The sequence below is a fragment of the Pseudochaenichthys georgianus genome, chromosome 10 (genome assembly GCF_902827115.2).
Source record: "Pseudochaenichthys georgianus chromosome 10, fPseGeo1.2, whole genome shotgun sequence".
NCBI classification, from domain to species: Eukaryota; Metazoa; Chordata; class Actinopteri; order Perciformes; family Channichthyidae; genus Pseudochaenichthys; species Pseudochaenichthys georgianus.
In genome coordinates this window covers 16223279-16246220 of record NC_047512.1, presented here as the reverse complement: position 1 = coordinate 16246220, position 22942 = coordinate 16223279, and the positions used below count along the sequence as shown (strand labels likewise).

The window sequence follows — 22942 nt, the reverse complement described above, 5'->3', positions numbered from 1 at the left end:
CTTACCTGGCAGGAGATGTTGTTGTGTGTATGTTTGAAAGATTGCATGTCAAGTGTGTTTGAAAGCCCCAAGGCTCCGTAAACCTGTTTCTCAGGTCAACATGCAGCAATCACATGCTGAGAGACACGCACGCACGCACGCACGCACGCACACACACACCTGTACACACAACTGAGTGCAGTATACTTCCACACTTTCTACACACACATGCACATTGAGGTGGTTTGTGCTATAATGTAAATTCACAAGGTTGAATACATTTCAGAGACTCTATCACTCGTCCTAGGGGAAGTTAATGTTTGCTTTAGCAATAAAAGGGGAAGTTTGTGTACTGATGTGCGATGCAGTAGTGTCATGTGACCTGCAAGTGTCTCCATCATTATTAGCCCTTTGCAATGTCACATATACCTGATGATTTTGTTATTACTGCATTTTGTTTTTGCTGCGTTACCCACCATGCTCCAGAATGCTTCAAAGTGTGTTTTTATATTGCGTTCAGGGCAGGCTTAGATGTACACATGTCAGGTCTGTTGGAAACATATTGGGAGTTTTTATTAACCACTGAGACACCGAGGTCCTCAAACAGAGTTGTCCCTCTTGGATCAGCAGTTCTAAGTGCCATCTGAAGGCCACAGGCCATGCAAGGGACCATTTGATTGATCAGCCCTGTTGATTAGGAGAGATGTGTATTGATTAGAGCTGTACTCAGTTTGCCGCCATTAGTCTTGCACCGTGAATTGGCTTGCGAACAGAATTGCTTACTCTGATTTCTTTCTCTTCCGTCCTCTCTCCATCTGGTCTCCTGCACTCTACCTAGTAATGGAAACCCAGCCAAAGGAGCTCATCTGCAACACATAGCAGGATAATAAATATATTTAGTATGAGGGAGGCAGTGTGAAAAGAAAAAAGGGTTGGAATGAGGGCTGATGAAATATAGTGGGGTGGTACGGAAAGCCCTGCGTGACTCAAGCCAGAGAAAGTGTAGTGAAAAGGGGGTGGACCTTGTAGTGGCCTCTTTGCAGCTCTCCATCTCTTTCTCCGCCTAATGCACGGAGTCTTTCAGTGGTTCACATTGAAGTGGGCAGGTCAGGTTGGATACAAGGGGACTGTGGATGGCGTTTTGTGGCAATTGCCCACTTCCCTTTAAAAGCTAGGTTGAATTCTCAGTTTGTACCTCTAAATAATTCAGGTCGCTTCATTTATTTTGAATTCTCCTCACATCGCTCCTCCTTTTCCTGACCTACGAATCCTCGCCATGCTAGCGGCACTCCAAAAGCATCCTCGTCATCCATATATGTATATAGGCTCATCCAGGGATTTTTCTGTGCCATGCTCCAGCTCTAGCATTACCCAGAGAGCATTCGCAGTGAGATGTGAAGAGAATGCTGAGATGTGTGGCGGGATGTATTTTTTGTTGTTTTGTTCCTGTCTATGTCTCACTCTCTGTGTCTGAGCACAGAGGAAAGCGAGGGGACGCCAGCATCTGTGATGTTTTGTCGTCCCATTTTTTTGTATCGTCACCTGAGATGATGGGGTGCTAACTGACACAGAGAAGAGGAATGGCATGTGAGGATTTAACGAGTGCTGGGAGACATGCGAACAGGCCGCCTCCCACACACGCTCTTATGAACACTTGGGTTAAGCAACAGCCTGCAATGATTATCTACACCAAAAACTCCCAGCTAGGCAAGCAGTGTAGCTCATTCACATGGAGGGGAATGATCATTTTTAATGTGGACACAGTTCAGTGGGACCAAAGGCGAGCTGAGAAAACCCTGATCAACTATCTGCAGGAAAGAACCACATTGATTTTTGCCATTAGACCCGTTGCCCTCGTATGCAGTGTTGAAGGATAATTAATGAAATAGCAATCACAGTCAGTGTAGCGCAGTACATTATTAAAGATAATGTCATCAGTAGGGCAGTAGCTGAGATAGAGATTTTTTAAACCTTGTCAGCAGTAGGACGACCAGTAAATGCCTTCTTGTTGGTATTGCATGGCTCTATGCCAGACGTGTTGGGTGGGGATGAAATCCATTGTGTTTTGCAGTTCAGTTAAGTTACAGCCCATACACTATCGAGAAAAAGCAGCTGGATCATGAACCTTCATCCATGTAGCTGAATCTGGCGATTTGTCACACACATACACAAAACAGAGAAGAGTGTATGTGCATACTCCATTTATGGCTACACTACTTTCAATTCTCTTTAATTATAGATTAAAGTGTGACAAGGCTGCAGCTCCAAGTGTGCTCACTTTTCCCCGTCATAAAGCACAAAGTGTGGAGGTTTTCTCCATGAAAACCCTTTTCACTTTGGTCATTCTCTCTGGGTCTTACTAAGCTTACTTGTCTTAAGGATGGAAGCATTTCGGGCAAAGTTCATTCCGGAGAAATTGGAGTAACATATAATCTCTTAAGCACAATCAAAGCCTCAGTGAATGAATACTTAAACACTTTAAAAAAAAAACTACTGAACTTGTACCCAGGTTTGATTTGTGAAGTTCAGGGTACATTCTGGACTTGTATGTACTATGTAGTCCATAGGCGGCGCGTGAGGCTCAGGTTTGGGAAGGCTAAATAACTTGTTTTACCTGGCGCTGCCTGCCTCCGGCGTCTGTAGAAAAGAGATCAACTCAGTGAAAGCACCGCCTGATCAGAGCTCAGTGTGCGGAGTTTAAACAGTTTAAACTGCCGTATGATGAGAAGATGCCGACGTGTCACACTTATCATTCATATCACATTATAATATATCATATATTTCCTTATCTGAGTCAGCTTCTCGAGCCGTATCGGACCGTGCAACACTTACAGTGTCACATAGCCTACTGTATGCAGAAGTATTATTTTAAGCAACACATTAAGTTGACGAAACACTCAACTAAAATGTAATTATGTTAATTATTTAATTATTAAGTCAGATCACTCGTGTCTTAGATGAGGCAGTGATATCATAAACCTGTTAATGTAGGCCTACGCATTCAAACACGTAGTTTTATTTATTTTTTAACCAGCTGTTCTGTATTCACCTTGCAGGTGCAACTATGTTGCTTTTATCCTGGATAAAGTGTTTAAGTCATGGATGTTTAAAGTTTAACTTCTTCATGTTTGTCTAATATTATAGTTTCATTTTCATTAATGAAGTATGACGCTGCGCTGTCAGTACGCTTGTCCATGTTTGTGATTGGTCAAATGTTGCTAGCCCCGCCCCTTGAACGTGCTCTCAGCCGGACAGAGAAACCCCGGGTTGATTTACTAAGTTGATAACCAGCGTCGTAGGACAAGATCTCGTTTGTTTGGATCAGTTAAGATAACTCATATATCCAGGGTCTGTTGAAGTGGCTTCGTAGTACAGGGCACAGGTGGCTGCATAGCAGCGCTAATGTCAAAGACACAAACATTATACATTATATTTTAATTTTACCAGGATGCAGTGACAGAAATATTTGGGAAGGCTTAGCCTACAGTACCCGCCGCCCCTGATGCAGTCTGTGTAAGGTTTTATTTGAGGAACAGTGTGCCTCAGATACACTGATGTCAGCACTGTGACACTTGCTTACACATTTCCTGTTGCAATGTCATTGTCTACAGTACACCCATTTGTGCTCCACAACATTTCTTTATCAACTTCTCTGGAAACTATAGCTGTGGTAGATTGTCAACAGTGGCCACCGGTTTCTCATCAGTGATTTACGTTTTTCATAGTAACATTGTACTCTACTTTTACCTCTCAGCCACCTAGTCACAAAATGTCAAGTTATTTTGTGGTACACATTTCAAAAGTTGTCAAAAGACCGCAGGTATAAGTAGAACAATATGTATGCGCTCAAAGGATGAGGAAGTAGCTCCCAGTGCGAGGGCTAGATGAGTTTCCCCTCCTCCCCATTGTTGAGGGTCACAGTGGCATGTTGGCCAGTACCAGCCCATAGTACAGTACTCTCTGTGTCTTGTACAGCTGCAGGGAGGCTAGTAGAACAATGAGCCATTGCCTATCCACAACTGCTCCTTAGGATCAGCCCTCAGTTCAAGTTGAACTATTATTACTCTGTGGGGCCATTCATCACTGTGCAAACAGTGGACAGAGGAGAGAGAGGAGCCTCTGACGGGCTCTGTAGACTGTGCCATAGGCCAAGTGTTGGTGGATCCATGGTGAATATAACACCAGTTATGATGAATTCACTATGGTGGGATAAGGCTCTGCTTTGTCTTGATTTGACTGCCTAAAAGCGCAGACAACCAACCTGTTGACTGTGTTTTAGAATGTGTACTGAAGGAAAACTAAAGCTCGATAAGAACACATCATGTTTTGGTCCTGGAGTATGGAATAAGCTGGTTGAATTAAACCGAATGAGATTTCTGTGATTACAAATGTATTGACTATCTGTTCACTTACATAAAACAGAAGAGCTTTGTGCTGAAATGAGACGATTAGCTAGTGTGAGATAGCTTTATTTGGAACGTTTGTTGAGCAGGAAATGCCACAAAGAGGTCAGTCCTTTCGAAAGTCAACAATGCGTCTATATTTTCTTCAAAAGATGATTTAGCCTGTGTCATTTCTCTGCAGCGTAGGCAATGAGCACTTGGATGTGTAATCAAATCTGAAATAGTTACAATTAGTGAGACAGAGTGGGCTTGCTGAAAGCATACCGGGGAGAGGGCTGAGGAGAAAGAGAGGCGAGTGCCAGAGAGTACTGCAATGACTAACAGCATCAACTCAACACATGCATCTTTCCCCTTGCATGAAAACATTCATCACTCGACTCCATTCAGCTTGCCATAACGGCAACTTTATGTTGCCGTTATGCTCTTTTTACTGTTGTAATCCCCATTTCTTGCACCAGCTTACTGGATTTGCTCTGGCATGTATTCATTCCCTTACTCTTAGTCCTACTTGGACTTACTCTAATGTCATAGGTCTTGTCTTGGGGCTTTCCCTGTTACGGTCTTTCAGATGTGTGCCGTGCGGAGTGGAAAAACTGCAAACATGAACCGCATTAAGAGGCAGATAAGGTTGACCTGATATGAATCCACTTAAGCGGAGAGCATCATAAAGCCTGCTAGTATAGATAAGGTGCAGTAGTTGAGAATGATAAAGGACTGAGTCTGCCACACACTTTAACCCACCATTACCATGCACTGGTACAGCTGAAAAAGACGCGAGACTGTTTGTAGCTCGGTTCATTTTTCTGAAGAGAACTACAATATAATAGATACTGAGGTCAAATGGGTACATGTACTTAACAACAAATCTGCTGTTCTCAGTATATTGCAGTGGTATTAGAACATCCAGGACATGAAGAAGTACTGTACAAGCACAGTTCCCGGTGCTCTCTCCTCTTCACACAGCTCCCTCACACCTCATTAAAAGTGTTTAAGTAGATTTTCTAAGAGGAGCTTAATGGCACAGCTCCTGCATTCCGTACCGAATGAGTGTTTTTATCCTCTCTACCCAAGTTGCGAAACCACAAAAGCAGACAAGCTTTAACCTACTGTACTCTTTTGGGCTTACTTTCTTTCAATTTTCTTCAGCACTTTTGTGAGAATAAGTTACAGCATCGATTCGGTTTGACCTCAAAATGTATTTGTGTCAGGGTGTATAACCCTCGCTGTGCCGATGTCACACCTTCTGTCACTGGCCTTTTCTCTCTCTGTGCACCCTGGTAGCATCTCTATTGGCTGCTGGCTTAGAGATGCTTGTCAGTTTAACTTTCTTGACACCGAATTACTCTGTCTGGAGATACATGTGTTTGCTGCCATGCTTCAGTTAAACCTTAACCTTGTTAATGTCAATAAAGAAGGGCTACTTTAAAGGAAACCGTTTTTTCCGTTGGACTTGCATGTGGAAGTCACATGATGTTGTAACCCGAGGGCATGATAATATGTGACCAATTAGAAGGAAGAAAACATTCAAGGGACTGTCCACCAATCAGGAGAGCTGCATAAGATGATATTGGTTGATTTTGATGTAACAGTAGTTTTACAGGTGGGATGAATTATGTGAGTAATCCTAACACCACCACATCGGACTTCCTTTGATTTGGTGGTTGTGGTTTTAGTTGGGACCAGAAACTATTTTGATAATGGGCGCATTGTTGGTGTCATTGTTCAAGCAAATGTAAAAAATAGCAATTCCAATTATTTGCTCAAATGTTTGGAATGGCTTTTTCTTCGTCTGACATTTCTTAGACTAAATGAGCAATAGATGAATCGAGAAAAGAAGTCCCTAGTTAGTTGCAGTCATAGTTCATATAGCAGTTCACTAAGATTATATTTGACAAGGTGGATAACACACTTGGGTTACTCATATTATACAACACAGAGGTGTTGATGGGTTTGCAAACTAACATCATGATATGTTTAGACTGAGCGTTTAGAAAACTACAAACACCTGTACGAGGTGATGCAACTGAATGCATGACTGATTGTTTGTTCAACTCTTTAACATGTTTAATGGATTTATAATGCAACATTGTACATCACTACAGACTATAGAGAGGCGAAGCCCCTCCCTTTCCGGGGGACCTCCATGGGACCTTATTTCGGAAAAAGTATGTATTGAAGTCAATGGAGAGAGAACGATTATCTTTCGATCCCGTTTAAATTGTGCCACGAATTACACATATGATGTTTGTCAATTAAAAAGATAATTTTGCAAGTCAAAAACATAAAAATGTGTCGTAAAACTGTGAAGTAACACTTTTTTTGTGTGAAACCGCTCAATGAACTACATCTCCCATCTCACACCGCACACCAAGACGGCCGTCACGTTGGCACATTTCACTTCTTTCTTTCAGAATGTGGCGAAAAGTATTAAAGAGGTTAAAATCACTACGAGTCTGGGCACGTTGAGAGCTGTACATACACACAAGGGGAGTTAGTCGGTTCCGTGAGAGCCAGCAAGAGGGACCGGGATTCTGGGATTTGTAGTCTTTCTAGTTGCGTATTTTTCATAGTCTTGTATTTCAACAGTTTTACGACAGACTGTGACTTTTTTTGACACGGAAATGATTTTTTAAGATTGACAAACATCATATGTGTGATTCGTGGCACAATTCAAATGGGATCGAAAGATAATCTTTCTCTCTCCATTGACTTCAATACATACTTTTTCCAAAATAAGGTCCCATGGGTCGGAAGTAGATGGGCGGGACTTCGCCTCTCTATAGCACTAGTTACAGTATGACCACAAATCCAAATCAAACATTATATAAAGTAATGATTTAAAAAGATTCACAATGTTGCTTTCGCACAGTTAGCATTGTTATGAATTGTAATACTGTGTACATGGGCTCGTACTTCTCTGGTTACCCAGTGTGTCTAATCCGCTAACAGCATGCAGATTGTGACAAAGCGCCATGGTCACTGAATAGTAAGATGGTGTGCCAGGACGCACTGTCATCAGACCCGAGTCATGATTGGGAGTTTGGCAGCAGCTGAACGCAGTCTTGTTTTCCCCCGAGTCTCTGTTAGGATCTTCTCAGTCCGCTCCTGTGATTATTGCACAATTGGAGCATAGTTTTTAGCGAGCAGCATAATTTCATGTAAATATCTAGACACACAATTCTCTAATGCACCATTTATTTCTGAGTAAGCGATTACGTCTCAGCTCATCTGAGCAATGGACGTTTACTATATTGATCGCTGCTCGCGTTTTGTTGCTGATGCTTTTTCGTTGAGGATGAATCTGCTGCTTGCTGTTGACATACTGGCTTTTGACTCGCGGCCATTTTTGCTTTACTTGCTAACATCATTGGCATTGAATTGTTTTGTTTGACCTTTGACAATGAGGTATAGATAATGCAATCAATTCTATTTTTCCTCACATTTGCATTTCTTGTTTGGCCTTGAGCTCAATATTTTCGAGATGAGCATTTTGATCACGTAACTGCTCCCAAATGTAGTGGGCTTCGTGTCCTGACCCTCATTATATTTTACAGTGAATTCACCACTAAATCAAAGGCCATTCAATAATTATTCTCTTCTCTTTAGGACCCCAGGGCCTGGACTACTTCCTCATTTTATATAGAAATTCATTTTCAGCAAGAGTTGTCTGTGTGTAGGTACCAACGTTTCTTCTAGAGCATAATCTCTGAGGCCCAGAGCGTTCGTTTGTAGGTTGCTGCAACAACGCTGTAGTGTTTGTTTATCTGAAAAGCCTACGACCTTGAAACTGTGCATTAGCATTGCTCTTGTGCATAATCAATCCTAAAGAGATGGGCACAGGTGAAAGATTGGCAGCAGCAGAAGCCAACTATTACACTTTACTGTCTGACCTGAAGCGTCGAGCCAGATTCCTTTGCGGGTCCTATGACTCAATTTGTTTTGTAAATTGTTCCTTACTTGCATTTTGTATTTTGCATGCTCAGTCTTTGGAGATGATTACTTTCTTTTCTGGATCTACATTGTATCCTAATGTCATAAATGAGGTTTCCTCTGTATTGCATATCTGGAATGTTGTAAGTGTATTTGTAGCATTTTTCCGCGTACATAGATGAAGCCTAACTGATAGAAACGCTGCTTCTGCTTCAGATGAAATGAACAAAGTGGTCTATGGGGGTGTTCTTGGCTTACTGCTTCTCCTGAGGGCTGGTTGTTGTTTGATAAAGAAAACCTGGATATGCTTGTGTCCTTGGATGATGTACTTCCTTTCTCTCGCACTCTTTCTTCCTCCCGCTCTCTCTTTTCATCCTCTGGCTGCCAGGTCCGTCCGGTCCCGCTGAAGGAGTGTCAGTGTGCGCTCAGCGGCGAGGGGTTGGTAGATTTGACAGTCATACTGAGGTGTGAACATGGCTGCTCATGCATATGGGAGCATTATTTTATGTAAGCCACTCACTTCTCTAGTCTGGACTCGAGACGCGATAGCAAATATTTTGGAATCGTGATAAGGAATTTTGCCCTTTTTTTGTGTTATGACTGTTAACCAAGTGCAAATGATTGCATAACTGGAATTGTTATTTATGTTTGTTTTTCTCCACTTGCACACATTAGCTTTCAAAGTGTTTGAGGCTATTCTTTGATCTCACCTCTTGTCAGCAACAGACCTTGCGCAGCTTGCTGTCCAGGTGGCTGTAATTCACACATTCCCTGGTGCTTGTCTGGGATCAGATGTTCATGGTAATTTGTCCTCCTCAACCCACATGTTGCTGGCTTTTGTGTTAGATGAAGCAGATTGCATAACCTTAATAATTTACAGGCCCAGTAATAGCTGCACAACTTGTACTTGAGCTGAGAACACAACAACATTTTAGAACTTGGGGGGGTGGGGTCCTCAGTGCTGACGTCTTTTAACGGTCAGAGATCATTTGGAACATGTGCTAACTTGTTTTAAAGAGTCTGATTCCTATTGGTCTTACACTTCACTTCCACATTCAACGCATTAACCATTTGAAATTGTTCCTTTTATTAATGTATTTGTATTATAAATTAAGTTCTCTAAAACCCAGGGTCCTTTAAAATACTTTGGACTTCACTTCGCATGCTTATACTTGCTGATGGGAAAAAAACTGAAAGTATTCAGTGGTAGTCATGTTTCATTTCCCCAGCGTACTTTGAACTATGGCACATTCCGGTAGACAAGCTCATTTAAAAAACGTGTCAGGTGTGCTCTCTATATCTCGTCACAACTCCACCGACAAGATACATATTTATCTATTTTATCTCTGTTGAAAGTAAAGATTTTTAATATGACCTCCGATTTATTACCTACTAATAGATAAGAGCATCAATTAAAGAGAGACACATGTATACAGAAAAAAAGTAGATATCACTGAATTCTTCATACTGGTCAACAGTTTATCTCTGTCATTGCTTACAGATGTTTATTGGCTGTTAGTTTACACTTGGAAAAGGTGAGAATAGTGTTCATGCATGAGATAATAATAATACATTACATTTATAAAGCGCTTTTCCTGGTGCTCAAAGCGCTTACAAGCAAGTAAAACAAAATAACAACAAAAGTGCTAAGCTAGGAGGAATAAGGGCAAGGGGTTAGTTGATTATCCATGACGATAAGGAACATGCTTGACGATAAGAAAGGAGAGGTAGCTCTGGCTGTTCCAGTATGCTGCCGTTGTTGCTATCACGATCCTCCAGCCCTGCGTGGCTGTCCGAGCAGAGCCTGTGGATTCCTTGTGTGTGTGTGTGGGATGTCAGGAATAGAAATCGGGGCCATTGAGGGAACAGCGCAGGCCATATTTTCTGGGCTGCACTCCCCAGGATAGAAACTTTTCGTGTGTGCTTGTGCTAAGTTGGAATTAATTTAAAATCCAATGTAATGAGGGTGGATCTTAATGATAATGATGCAGTAATAAGATAGACTGGATAGGTATTGGTATTTTCTAGTAGAAAAAAGTCCAACCTGACAGTTTCCTTAGCTCCTTTTTTGGCAATCATCTATATTACAGTTTGTGATATTTACATAAGGACTAAGTAGAAGTCAACATAGCGGCCTGACTCCTCTGCCATGCTCCGTGATTCACCCTACCTGCCTTTTATGGAAGAGGAATGCCCCGGCCTGCTTGTCTTTGGCTCGTGTGTGTGTGTGTGTGTGTGTGTGTGTGTGTGTGTGTGTGTGTGTGTGTGTGTGTGTGTGTGTGTGTGTGTGTGTGTGTGTGTGTGTGTGTGTGTGTGTGTGTGTGTGTGTGTGTGTGTGTGTGTGTGTGGCCTAGCATTACTATACTTGTGGGGACTCGCCTCCCTCATGGGGACAAATTGGAGGTCCCCATGAGGGGAATCATTAATTTTAGGGTGAAGACTTGGTTAGGGTTAGGTATGTGTTGGTTAAGGTTAGGATAAGTCTCCATGAAATGCATGTAAGTCAATGTAATAATGTCCCCTGAAGTGATGTATACGTGGTGTGTGTGTGCACTTATGTGTACACATATCACCCTGCCGTGTGCTGCACGACAAGGCAGCTCCACCCATTAATCTGAGCACAGCATTTTTCTCCTGGCTGCTTGCATTTATGACTCGTTTATCATCGATGAGTAAACACCTCGGAGAGAACAAATGAAGTTATAGACCTCGCACAATCACCATTTTGGCCTGTTGACCCGTGTCATACCTTTTTTATATGTCCCCTATCAGAGGACAGTCGAGGGCTTTAAAGTCTCCACTGTTGAGTTTTTGACCTTTAAGTGGAATTTGGGCCTCATCAGCCTGTTATACTTTCTATGGCTACACTCTGTGAGCATTGTGGGTTTGCTACACCCGAATTAACCGTCCATAAAACTGGTTTGTTGTATAATTGATTAATTCTACTTCCCCCATGCTACAGATGGCAGGTGTCATTTTGGCTCACCTTCAGCAAATGTATTTTATTTGATCAACAGCATTTCATATCTTTGGTTAGATTTCCTTGTCTCATTCGATATCTCATCTCTGTTTAAGTGACAAGTCGTACCCAGGATTACTAACATGTCCTCTCTTCTCTCTTTCTCTCTTGATCTCGTCCCATCTCCACCATGCCTCCGGTGCTTCGTCCTGCAGCTTGGCCGCGATGAAAGAAGAGTGGACAGTAGGAATATCTGCGTTGGTCATCGGTCCTCTTCCAACAATGAGGCTTTCATTCCACCCAAGTTCTGCGATAACAGGATCGTGTCCTCCAAGGTAAGACACACAACCACATGCCAGGGCTCCTGTCTGCCAAACACCAATAACACATTCATAAACATCTGTTTGTTCTCCAGCTCCTCTCTGTATTATGTTCCACGTGCCTTCTGGCATCCCCCCTCCCCCCTCTTATCTAATACTTGGAATGAACTCCTGAGCGTTCCTGTGTCTTCCCTTGCTTATTCCTCCTCCTCCTCCCACTGCCTCTCCACATGTTTTCTCTTCGCACCTAAGGGAAGGTGATTATTGTCTGTCAGGGAGCACTGTCTGTGGCTGTGAAATACATGGCTGCTATTAATGTACTGGCAGGGTGAGCAATTTGGTGCTCTCCCCCCCGGGCTCTGACAGACCCCACACCATTCTTCCTCACCCAAATCAGACCCTTGAGTCGTGTGTCAGTGGCAGGATCAGGCAGGTACTTGGGCGGCTAGTTTATGGATATGAAGTGTGAAAGTGATGAGGAGAAGGAAGCGGTTTGAGAGTACGACTGGATGAGGTTTATAGTGGTGCAGAGGGTCCCAGTGAGGATGGGCCAATCAATTGGCTGCTGCCAGTATGTCAGGGTAAACAGCCTTTAATTACCCCGGCTGTAGTGTTTATGCTCCTCCATGCCTCTACTCTCCATCATCCTGTTGCTTTTGCTCTCTGCAATGACCAATCTCCGCCTCACCTCCTGCTCTCTTTGCTACTACTGCACCACCACTCTTTGCTGCTGCCACCCCCCTTTTCTCATTACTCTCACTCTCTTTTCTCTCTGGAAAAACGAGATGGGACATTCTGCTGCGGCTGCATTTCAACACAATCCCCATGCAGACATTCCCCTTCATAAACCGTGCCTTAGTGCTGTTCCCTTGCATGTGAGCGTGCATGTGTTTGTCTTTTTCACACTGCTACTTTGTTGTGTGGCTCCAGAGACCAGCAGGGTATTGTTGAGCCGTCTCTCGGGATTCAAGCAGATAAAGTGTCGCTTCAGCCCCGACGGTATCAGCAGTCATGGCCACTTAAAAAAGAACAAAACCCACAGAAACGGATACAAACTGATAAGTTCATTGGCTCTGCATTCAAGGGCAGCCAAATGAAGGAGATAAATCGCTAATCTGAATCAATGGAACACCTGTGGTCCCCCAGGGGCCGTCTCCCCAGGCAGTACAAAGAACAGACTAAAAGATATTGAAGTTTCCTCTTCCCTTTCCCCAGCTCAGACACAGCACATATCCAAGAGTCTGTGAATATTGGATTCCTCTAATCTCTCTCCCACTGCAAAGGTTTTCTTTAACCTCCCTAAGTTCTGTTGAAAAACATCGTGCCTGAATGTAAAAAAGTATACAGAAAAGGGCATTAAAGAGCAATCCACTAACAGCAATGCCTATTTATTATCTCTTTGACTTACTTGAATGTTTATTTCTCTTTTTCCTCCCACAGTATACCGTTTGGAACTTCCTACCAAAGAACCTGTTTGAACAGTTTAGAAGAATTGCCAATTTCTACTTCCTCATCATCTTCCTGGTGCAGGTAAGGACAGACGGTGTGTCAATCCAAAGTCTGTTGATCATTGTTTAATAACAACTTACTGAATGACTGCGTTGTCTGTGGTGTTGTTTAACAAATTGCGCGGCGAGAGGGCAATTATGTGTCCGTACGTGACCCTTTCAGACCACGCTGCGAACCGGGTTTCATCCTGTTGGTCTCAACGGGTTATTGTGTCTCATCCAACTTGTCCAACCTGTGTGCTGGCCTACGTAATGTGTTTTTCCCCAGTATGTGACAAAGAGTGAGAAAGTCTTCCCATTTGCATGGCAGGTGTGAAAGAGATCTTGTATGTGTAACTGCAATGTTTGAAATGTGTGTGCAATCATAGCAGGTGTTCAAATGGCTATAGCTTCCCTTAAAGGTGGGGTAGGTAATTTTGGAGAAACCAGCTCGAGTGCGCTATAATTTGAAAATACACAGCCGGGAAAAATCTGCCACTTCCTTACAGAGCCCCTCCTCCAACACACACGAACGCGCACATGACCAATGAGGGCACAAGATAACTTTGTGCACAGATGGAAGGCTGACAGGCAGGTAGCCATCCAGTTACTTTAGCCGGGCCGGTTAAAATAATTGGTCGTGCTTTTTACAGCGCTACGGCTTCCACTAGGGGTGTAACGGTACACGTACCCGTACCGAAATTATTCGGTACGGGCCCTTCGGTTCGGTACACGTGTGTACCGAAGTGTACCGAACGAATATAACGTTAAACGTAAAAAATTGAGAACGTGAACAACTTCTTGGAAGTAATCTCAGGTGCTGCGTCGCAGCATTCAGAGTAATTTCCTCACATTGGGCTCATCGCGTCATAGAGCGAGCACGTCATTTCATTGGATGAGAGGGCATGCTATGAAAGCTGGTCAGAGGGATGCGTTCAAATTTAGTCAGTAATTTGAGGAACTGTCGAAAATTAATGGCGAACGCAGATAAAGTTGAGCTCGAAAATCCTCCAGCATCATTGAAGTCTCCGGTTTGGGAACATTTTGGTTTCGCAGTTACGTACAAGGATGACGGACAAAGACAGGTGGACCAAACCAAAGCTGTTTGTCGGCATTGTTCAACTAAAATTAATTACGCGGCTGGCAATACATCAAACTTGCACACTCTTGAAAAGGCATCACCCGAACGTGAATATAACCGGTACCAAAAGAAAAAAGACTGAAGTGCAAACCCAACTCCCGCTAGCATTTAGCCTCCACTACTCGCAAAAAGTTCAGACCGAGCCAAAGCTATTACAAACGCCAAATATCCTTATGTTGCCATGTTAGCAAAGCGCTACCTGGCTGTATCTGCTACCTCTGTCCCTAGCGAGAGGGTTTTCTCCACAGCAGGAGACATTGCTAGTGCCAGCTGATCTGCCCTTTCGGCAAGCAATGTGGAAAAGTTCATTTTTCTTTAAACAACATGAAAATACAATGACAAGCAAGTCCTAATGTCAAGCTGGCTGCTTAGGTACTAGTACAGTACAGTTCAAATACAGATAATTTCAGTTCATCGAAATGCTGCACCTTAATGTTCATTTGATTATATTTTGTATTTATTTGAGTGAATATTCACAGTTTAATAATAATTAAAAACCCAAAACTAATAGTGTATGTTTTGTGAGTACTAGTACAGTAAAGTTCAAATACAGATTATTTCAGTTCATCGAAATGCTGCACCTTAATGTTTATTTTATTATATTTTGTATTTATTTGAGTGAATATTCACAGTTTAATAATAACTAAAAACCCAAAACTAATAGTTTATGTTTTGTGAGTACTTGTACAGTAAAGTTCAAATACAGATTATTTCAGTTCATCGAAATGCTGCACCTTAATGTTTATTTTATTATATTTTGCATTTATTTGAGTGAATACATTATTCACAGTTTAATAATAATAAAAAAATATATATATATATGTTTTGTTTTGTGAAAAAAAATTCTGCTGTACCGAACCGAACCGTGACCAAAAAACCGAGGTACGTACCGAACCGAAATGTTTGTGAACCGTTACACCCCTAGCTTCCACAGATGAATTTTTTTTTGGATTTTTTGTCAAAGCACTTCAGATATTCATCGCTATCGGGATGTTAAGAGCATTCCATGGAATATAACAAAAAGTGTATCTCGAGCCGGTTTCTCAAACTTACATACCCCACCTTTAAGGCTTGAACATATTTGATGAAGAAGGAATCAAAATCAAAAATAGAAGATAATTATAAAATGTATGATATGTATATTTGAACCCATTTCTTAATTGGATTTCCACTACAGAACATCACTGTATCTTGACACCCGAGGTAACTGTTGTATCAAATGACATTTACTGTAATGGCAGAGCTTTGCCGTATTGCCCACCACTAGTAGAAATGTATCAATCACACCTAGTTTGATTCGAGATACATTGCAAATACATAAGCATATGGTTCTAAGGAAGTATTTATCCAACCTCCTACACTGTTTGCCTTCATTGTCCCACAGTAGTGAGGTCATGTGTAAACCAATGAATGGGTTTTTAATGGGCCATTAGTACCAGGATTCAGGAGCGTGTAAATTGTATTTTTATCTAACATGTCGATATGCAGTTTCCCTAGAATTAGGTTACCGGGTACAAAGAGTATCTGTATTTGAGGTTGGCCTATTTTTACATTCATCCTCTCCAAAAAACCACAGTTTAGTGCAATCCAAAAAAGACATTATTTTACAAGAGTCTAATAAGGTGATTTAAAATGCAGCTTCATGTCTGTCATTGTTAGATCGTGTTGTGTTTGGTACGTGCTGCCCTTTCCTCATACGTGGAAACTGTGAGCTGGCCAAGAGTGCTGACTAAAATGCTTTGACTGGCATCCGTCCTCCCCTGCTGCGTGCTCTTAAGTGACCTCTCCTCTCTCCTCTTTGGGGTCTGGCTGTTGATTGAAGTAGGAGAGAAAAAAAAAGGTGCTCGCATCTGCACCAGCTCTTCTGTCATCTCTTTCTTTCTCCATTTTTGTCCTGATCCATGGAGATGGAAACTAACCTCTCTGCTTTTAGCAGTAACCTAAACTAAGGCTGCAAACAGCCCTCTAGTGTAAACAGGTGCTGCTGTTGGGTCTGCTCAGGAGGGACGTGCTCTATCTAGTCGCATACTGACTGAATGAGCTCAGAGTGACTGCTCCCAGAAGCCCAGCAGTGTACTCAATTGAGAAATATCTGCTGTCGCAAAGTAATTCCATCATCCTTAAGTCAATAAAAGATCAGCTGCTGTGTTTATCTACTCCTCCGGGCTTTGTTTCCACCTGTATTTACACTCGACTGCCCTGTTTTCCAGTTGTTCTGGTTTAACTCTACATTATCGTGAGCTAAAGGTGCCACGTTTTCTGACCGTTGTGAGCTATATTAAATGATCATGAGCTAATGCAGAACCCTTATGTGGGAGTGAGCTACCGCGCATGTTTGCATCCCTCCCACAAACACACAGGGATTATCAGTGTGTGGAGTGTGTGTTTGTGAAAACATCGTGCATGTGATTGTGAGTGTTAATGTATGACTCAGTGGGTGTCCTGGGTTTGCTGACGGTGTTTACCCAAGCTGCAGCGTGGCTGGCGTTTCTCCACTAATCCAGCCTCTCTTGAGGGGCTCCTTATCCCAACCACTCAGCGTTCCCCATGCAGCCTGCTATTATATCAGAGAGAAAGGATGAGAGAGAAGCAGGTACGCCGACCCCGCGTGCTCAAATGTTACACTTGCATCTCGGAGACAGAAATAAACCTCTCGCAACCCTCTCACTTCCCCTAAGAGGCTTCATGCAAATGCTTTACCAGCAATAAAATGTCATGCATCCTCCCATCCGTCCCTCTTTTGTCTCTGCCTTTGTCATTTAGTGTCTTCCTTTCTGTCCTTCTTTCTCCCTTTCTCTCTCTCTCTCATTCCACCCATCTCTCTGCAGCGCTGCACTGCTGACGTCAGCAGCCAGGAAGCCCTCTACATCTGAGTGCCACAAATAGACACAGGCTGATAAAAAAGCACCACTCCGCTATAAATAGCCCTGCATGTCTTTGCTTGAATTTGATCGAATGGAAATAGAGCGCAGTGAGAGCGTAAGAGAAATGGTGATGAGAGAGGAGGGAAGAATAGGAGAGGGGGGGGGAGGAAAGGGCAAAGGGGTAGGGGGACGCGAGGGGGCTCACAGCGCTGCCCTGGGACCCGCTGTCGGTCGCTCACTCTGACACACTTCTCAGATCAGATGAAGGGCTCTGCAGCTCTGGCATCACACCAGCAGCACACAGTGCACTCCTGTTGCGGAGATGTTTTGGCTTTGCATTTGGTGCAGAGGAGGAAAGGTATTTGGCCATCTGGAAGTTTGGTGGGCTTTGTTGTGAATCAGCACGGATAAACTCTGAAGGACGAGCTCTGGGAGAACTGTGTGTTGTTTGGCAGAAGTTCAGTAGCTGGAGGTTTTCTGTAGTATTTATTTTTTCTCTCAGGAGGTTGCAGTTGCAGTATTTTCCAGAACGATTCCATTGAAGCATTAAAGGGCAGTTTTCACCCTCGTACTGTTCCAAAATGAATTGCTGTCCTTCTCTGTCCTATAAACTTGTCAAGTGTCTTTTTTTTACACTTTATTTTAGTGTGAGATGAAATAGCTTTTTATAGAATAACTTTTTATGGGATCAAAAAGAACACTTTCATTTATCTCTTTTTATAGTTCTCTTTTGAACAGTTGTCATTGTAACTGTCATAGAAACACCAAATATAAATCAAGCGACATTTATGCTAAAAGTTGGCTTTGTTGAGCATTCTCTCTGTACTTTGGCCGCGCTCTGTCAAGTGTTGCCATCTGGCCGCAGCATCAGAGGGACATGCTGTCCTCGGTCCTTCTTGCAGCTTCTTTTTTGGTTTCTGTAATCAGCCAACATTTAATTTGTCATGGGAATAGGCAAAAATAAAGTTCGTCATGACCTTTTTCCAATACTCATCACATCATGGGTCGTGTTGTCCTTTGAGGATCTGTATATGACAAACAGTGGAGGAATAACATAACAATAGGAGACTGTGATCCAATAATCCACTATAGCTACATATCCCATAGCAATGTCCAAGGTGTAATGCGTCTTTAAAACAGAGCCCGATCACATCCTCATGTACAGCAGCGTCCTTTTGAAGCATTGAGCACTCCCACCCCTGGCTCTCTACACCTGCGGCAGAATCCTTACGTTTGCTTATTTCTCACTGGAGTCGCCAAGCACTTCAAATATAATGCAGGCTCTCCTCTAAATCTGCACTGCTCCAAATAGTCGATGTGCACTGGTCCCTCTCTGCCCTGTAATTGATTAATCCTACAGTTAATTGTAATCCCAATGAAGTTGGGCTGGCAGCTATCTGCCCTTGTCATTACTATGAGTGTGTGTGCATGAGTAAGTGTGGGTGCAGAGTGCAACTGTGTGTTCATGATTGACCGTGATTACTGAGCGGGAAGCAGGCTATCATTTCATTCTCATTCCACACACAGGTAAGTAAAACACCAGAGACTGCTTCGAAACGCATCTCCTGCTCTCCTTGAGCTGATGGCTATCCGACGGCTTGTAATGTCAGAATACCAACGAGCTGGATGTGTCTGTGCGTGGATGCAATCTGGCTCTGGTGGAAGCCAGCCTGCAGGATCAGAAAAGCTAGGGTAAATCCATCTTGTAATGGTTTTAAGAAACACACAAGGCCAATTGTGTACTGGGGCTCTAGCTGGGAGCCGTGGTCAGGTGCTGCTCCGAAACTGCTTGTTTGGGATTACCTGATAGCTGGTCACGCACTCATTACGCACAGAAATGAAACCCAATGCATACTACTAGATTCCCTCACGCAGAGCTCGGCAGGTAAAGTGAATCCAAAAAAGCTTTGTGTTGGCCCTCTCCCATTCCTTGGCAGTGACACAAAAGCGTTGGCATGCCTGCAGATTAAGCACTCTGCCCCTGGACCGCTTGATTAAAGGTTCTGCGGTCCAGAACCTCCCTCGCTCCCTTCCAAAATGTAAATGTCTTCCCCTGTGTTTCCCACTGATGAACACATGTGGGGAATAGTAGAATTTCTTCACAGAAAGCGACTACACCCTGCATTTAGAAGGCTTTCCCAATCTTCTATACTATCACCATAGACTCCTCCCTCTGTAACCCCAGTAGCACACGTGTGCTGCAGTAACGCTTTGTGGGGATGTCTAGTATTTAACGCATAGCTTTACAGTTTAAAGGTCATATGTTTACAGTTTACAACGTGACATTCCTCTCAAGTGCATTTTGTTTCTTCCAATAGGTGATAGTGGACACCCCTACCAGCCCAGTCACCAGTGGCCTACCCTTATTTTTTGTGATTACAGTAACGGCTATCAAGCAGGTAAGACCCTAATAAGTGTATGATAATAACGAATAATTGGGATTTAGGTTGCCTCTTTTTCTCCCTCATTTCTTTCTACCCTTCCTCCCTCTACATATAACACCACAAATCCCCTGCCTTCAACACCTTTGCTGTGATTTGTGTGTAACGTATGTGGGTTTTGTAATAATGTGCTCCGCTGGCTATTTCTGATTGAGAAGATGAAATTGGCTCTCTGGGAATGTGAGAAGATGGGGAGAGAGAAAGAGAGTCTATTACAGAGATACAAATGATCAAGGGGGGGGTCTGTTTCCTCGACTCTGTCGCTTGCATGTCACGTCTTTAGATGTATTGTTCTGGGATCGCCTTTTTTAGTTGGTCTACTGCTGGGCCTTTGAAATGCACAATAGTGAGTGGACTTCCTTGGGGAAATATATGGAACACACTGATAGCACTGAACCGCCTTCATCATGCTTTGAAGTGCTGTACGCCCGACTCCTACTAAAGTGATGATGGTTGTATAGTTCCACTGGCCATGCCTGCCCTCCCTCCCTCCCTCCCTCCCTCCCTCCCTCCCTCCCTCCTCTTCCTCTTTCATCCACCTGGCATCATTTCTACCATCACTCAACCAGACTTTCTCTCTCCTCCTATAACCTTTCCTGGTAATCCTGTTTTCTGGCTCAGGCTCCACCTTGGCACACACTGTGGTTCGCCTCTCTACCCCCTGCATCTTTGCACCGTCCCCTTCACTATCTTAAAGGTGGGGTAGGTCATTTTGGAGAAACCAGCTCGAGTGTGCTAGAATTTGAAAATACACAGCCGGAAAAAATCTGCCACTTCCTTACAGAGCCCCTCCTCCAACACACAGGAACGCGCACATGACCAATGAGGGCAAAGATAAGTTTGTGCCCCGATGGAAGGCTGACAGGCAGGTAGGCCATCCAGTCATTTTAGCCGGGCCGGCTAAAATGATTGGTTGTGCTTTTTACAGTACTACGGCTTCCACAGATGACATTGTTTTATGGATTTTTTATTTAAGCACTTAAGATATTCATTGCTATCGGGATGTTAAGAGCATTCCACGGAATATAACAAAAAGTGTATCTCGAGCCGGTTTCTCAAACTTACCTACCCCACCTTTAAAGTACTTATGAAGTCTACACTAATATTTGTGCCTCGTGCTGCTGCAGCCCCGGGATTATTTCAAGACATACTGTTCCAATGCCCTGCTGGACAATGATTATCCCCTTCTGCTGCGTCAGGCACTCTCTCTCTCTCTCATAATGATTTATATGTATGCACAGACATTTCTTTGTGTCTTCTATTATGATTGGTGAGAGGTTCTGTCAAACCTTTACTCTGTGTCAGCATGTACTGATGTCAATATCCTGTTCCCTGGTGAACAAGTATTGTACTTTTTGTTGCTTAAGCAAATAACTAAATTCTGATTCTGGTATGCTGCCCTAGGGCTACGAGGACTGGTTACGGCACAAGGCTGACAATGAGGTGAATAAGTACCCAGTGACAGTGCTCGAGCAAGGCCGGAGGGTACGGAAGGAGAGTGAGAAGATCAAGGTACTTTTCAACAGACACATCCACTGGAATAAATATTTTCTTAGCCACATGGCCATGAAAAAGCTGTGTTTTGCATTCATGCACAGGGAGAACTTGCCCTGTATGCTGAACTGATTTGACGTTCAAACATGGTTGTGACGGTAATTCATGTGTCCAGGGTGTCATGTGCACGTTACTTATGTTATACATTCTTATGTTCTCAAGGCAATAGGTTTTTCAAAGGTGTTCAGGTTAAACATGATGCATTAAACAATATTTTCCAATATGTAAAGTGAACCAAACGACTCCAAATGTTTATGTTAAGTGCTGCGAGTGCTCATGACCCCGCTGAGACTGATCATCCAGCTGTCAAAACCAAAACATTGATGCTTTGGATAAAAGTTTGGACAGCTGCTTCCCGCACAGGAGCTCACACAAGCTCCCTGCAGGCTACCTCCTAGTGTTAAATGGACTAGGGCTAAAATAAACATCAAACAAGCCAAAGAACCAGATTGTTGTCAGTAGTTGAAAGGCTACATCAGAGTGTTTATTGACCAATGGTTAGACTGCAGGGGTGCTCATGTTGCTCTGTTTATGCTATCACTTGAAGTAGGTCTGCTTGCTAACAAATTAGCCACAGCGCCTTGAAAGGAGATTGGCAGTGGCGTACGTTTATTCTGGAGTCCTTCTGCTCCCTGTGATTGTTTAAACTTCGGTTTAAGTCCTACTGATCTGGTGCCTTAGAAGAAGGGGGAGAAAGGAAACTGTGGAACTTCTTTAAGTGCCGCTTGGTTGTGCTTCTTTATCAGGTTGGAGATGTTTTGGAGGTGGATGAAGACGAGACCTTTCCCTGTGATTTAATACTGCTGCAGTCTAGTCGAGAAGATGACACATGTTTTGTTACCACAGCAAGTCTGGATGGAGAGTCCAACCATAAAGTAAGACCCCCTTTTCTTCCCTAAGATTACATTGTCGAAGTATATTCATCAAAAAAACTTGTTTCGGTCAAATGATATTGATTTATATTTTGACCCTATGATTTTATAAATGTATTGCTTATTAGAAATAGGAAAAAGGAAGTTGGTATGAAAGCAAATGTATATATTTGAATAATTTTTAAATCATATCTTGATAGGAAATGTTATCTCTTTATGTCACACTTCCTGTGTGTGAGAGAAAGTGAAAGGCAAAGATAATAACGAAGTCAACTAAGTCAATGCTCACACTTCTCTCTCTCTGCTTCTTCGTCTTGTTCAGACACACTACACAGTGCCAGACACGGAGAAAGATCTGGAATCTCTCAACGCCACCATCGAGTGTGAACAGCCACAGCCTGACCTTTACAAGTAGGCACTCATCTTGTGGCCCCAACAGATTTACACCACAAGCATGTGTTGCCGGTGGTCTGTCGGGCAGGGGATTCACTCAATGCCAGTTCAAAATGTTTTAAATGCCTCTAATATTAACATGTCGATTGTTAAGTGGACACATTTAGGCAAGCCTTAGTGTGTGTTTCCTATTAGGAATAGCCAGCACAGTTGGTTCCTATTCACTTGTAGGACTCTCCTCTCCATCAACACATAGCCTTTAGCTCCCCCTTGGAACAAGGAGTAGGATTAGTCGTCATTTAACCAGACATCAGAATGGTGTTGGAGACGTGATAAAGCTAAGTAAGCCATGGCGCCAAATGCTTGCTATAAAGAGTACATCAAAGTGACAGCCTGCTGCTGGCTAACCCCCAGTAATAAGCTGACTCCCAAATCTCTGCACATAAGTACTTAAAGTTTGTAAATGAAATGAACTGAGCATACATTTGGATACCTCAAATTAAAACCCATTCTAGCATGAACAGATAGATTAATATACAAAAAACAAATATCACATGTACAAATTACTTCTGCTTCTGAGCACGTTTTTCATTTTGTTC

General features: G+C 43.0%; 1 protein-coding gene across 5 annotated transcripts in view; it reads left to right on the top strand.

Moving 5' to 3' along the window:
• atp11c (ATPase phospholipid transporting 11C) overlaps positions 1–22942 on the top strand; it is a 45555-nt gene that overhangs the window by 3926 nt on the left and 18687 nt on the right. For all 5 annotated transcript variants that reach the window (XM_034093698.2, XM_034093697.2, XM_034093695.2 and 2 more), the window contains exons 2-7: positions 11487–11606; positions 13032–13121; positions 19402–19482; positions 20929–21036; positions 21825–21953; positions 22273–22361. In XM_034093698.2, the coding sequence (XP_033949589.1) occupies positions 11487–11606; positions 13032–13121; positions 19402–19482; positions 20929–21036; positions 21825–21953; positions 22273–22361 (617 nt within the window). The remainder of the gene's footprint in view (positions 1–11486; positions 11607–13031; positions 13122–19401; positions 19483–20928; positions 21037–21824; positions 21954–22272; positions 22362–22942) is intronic.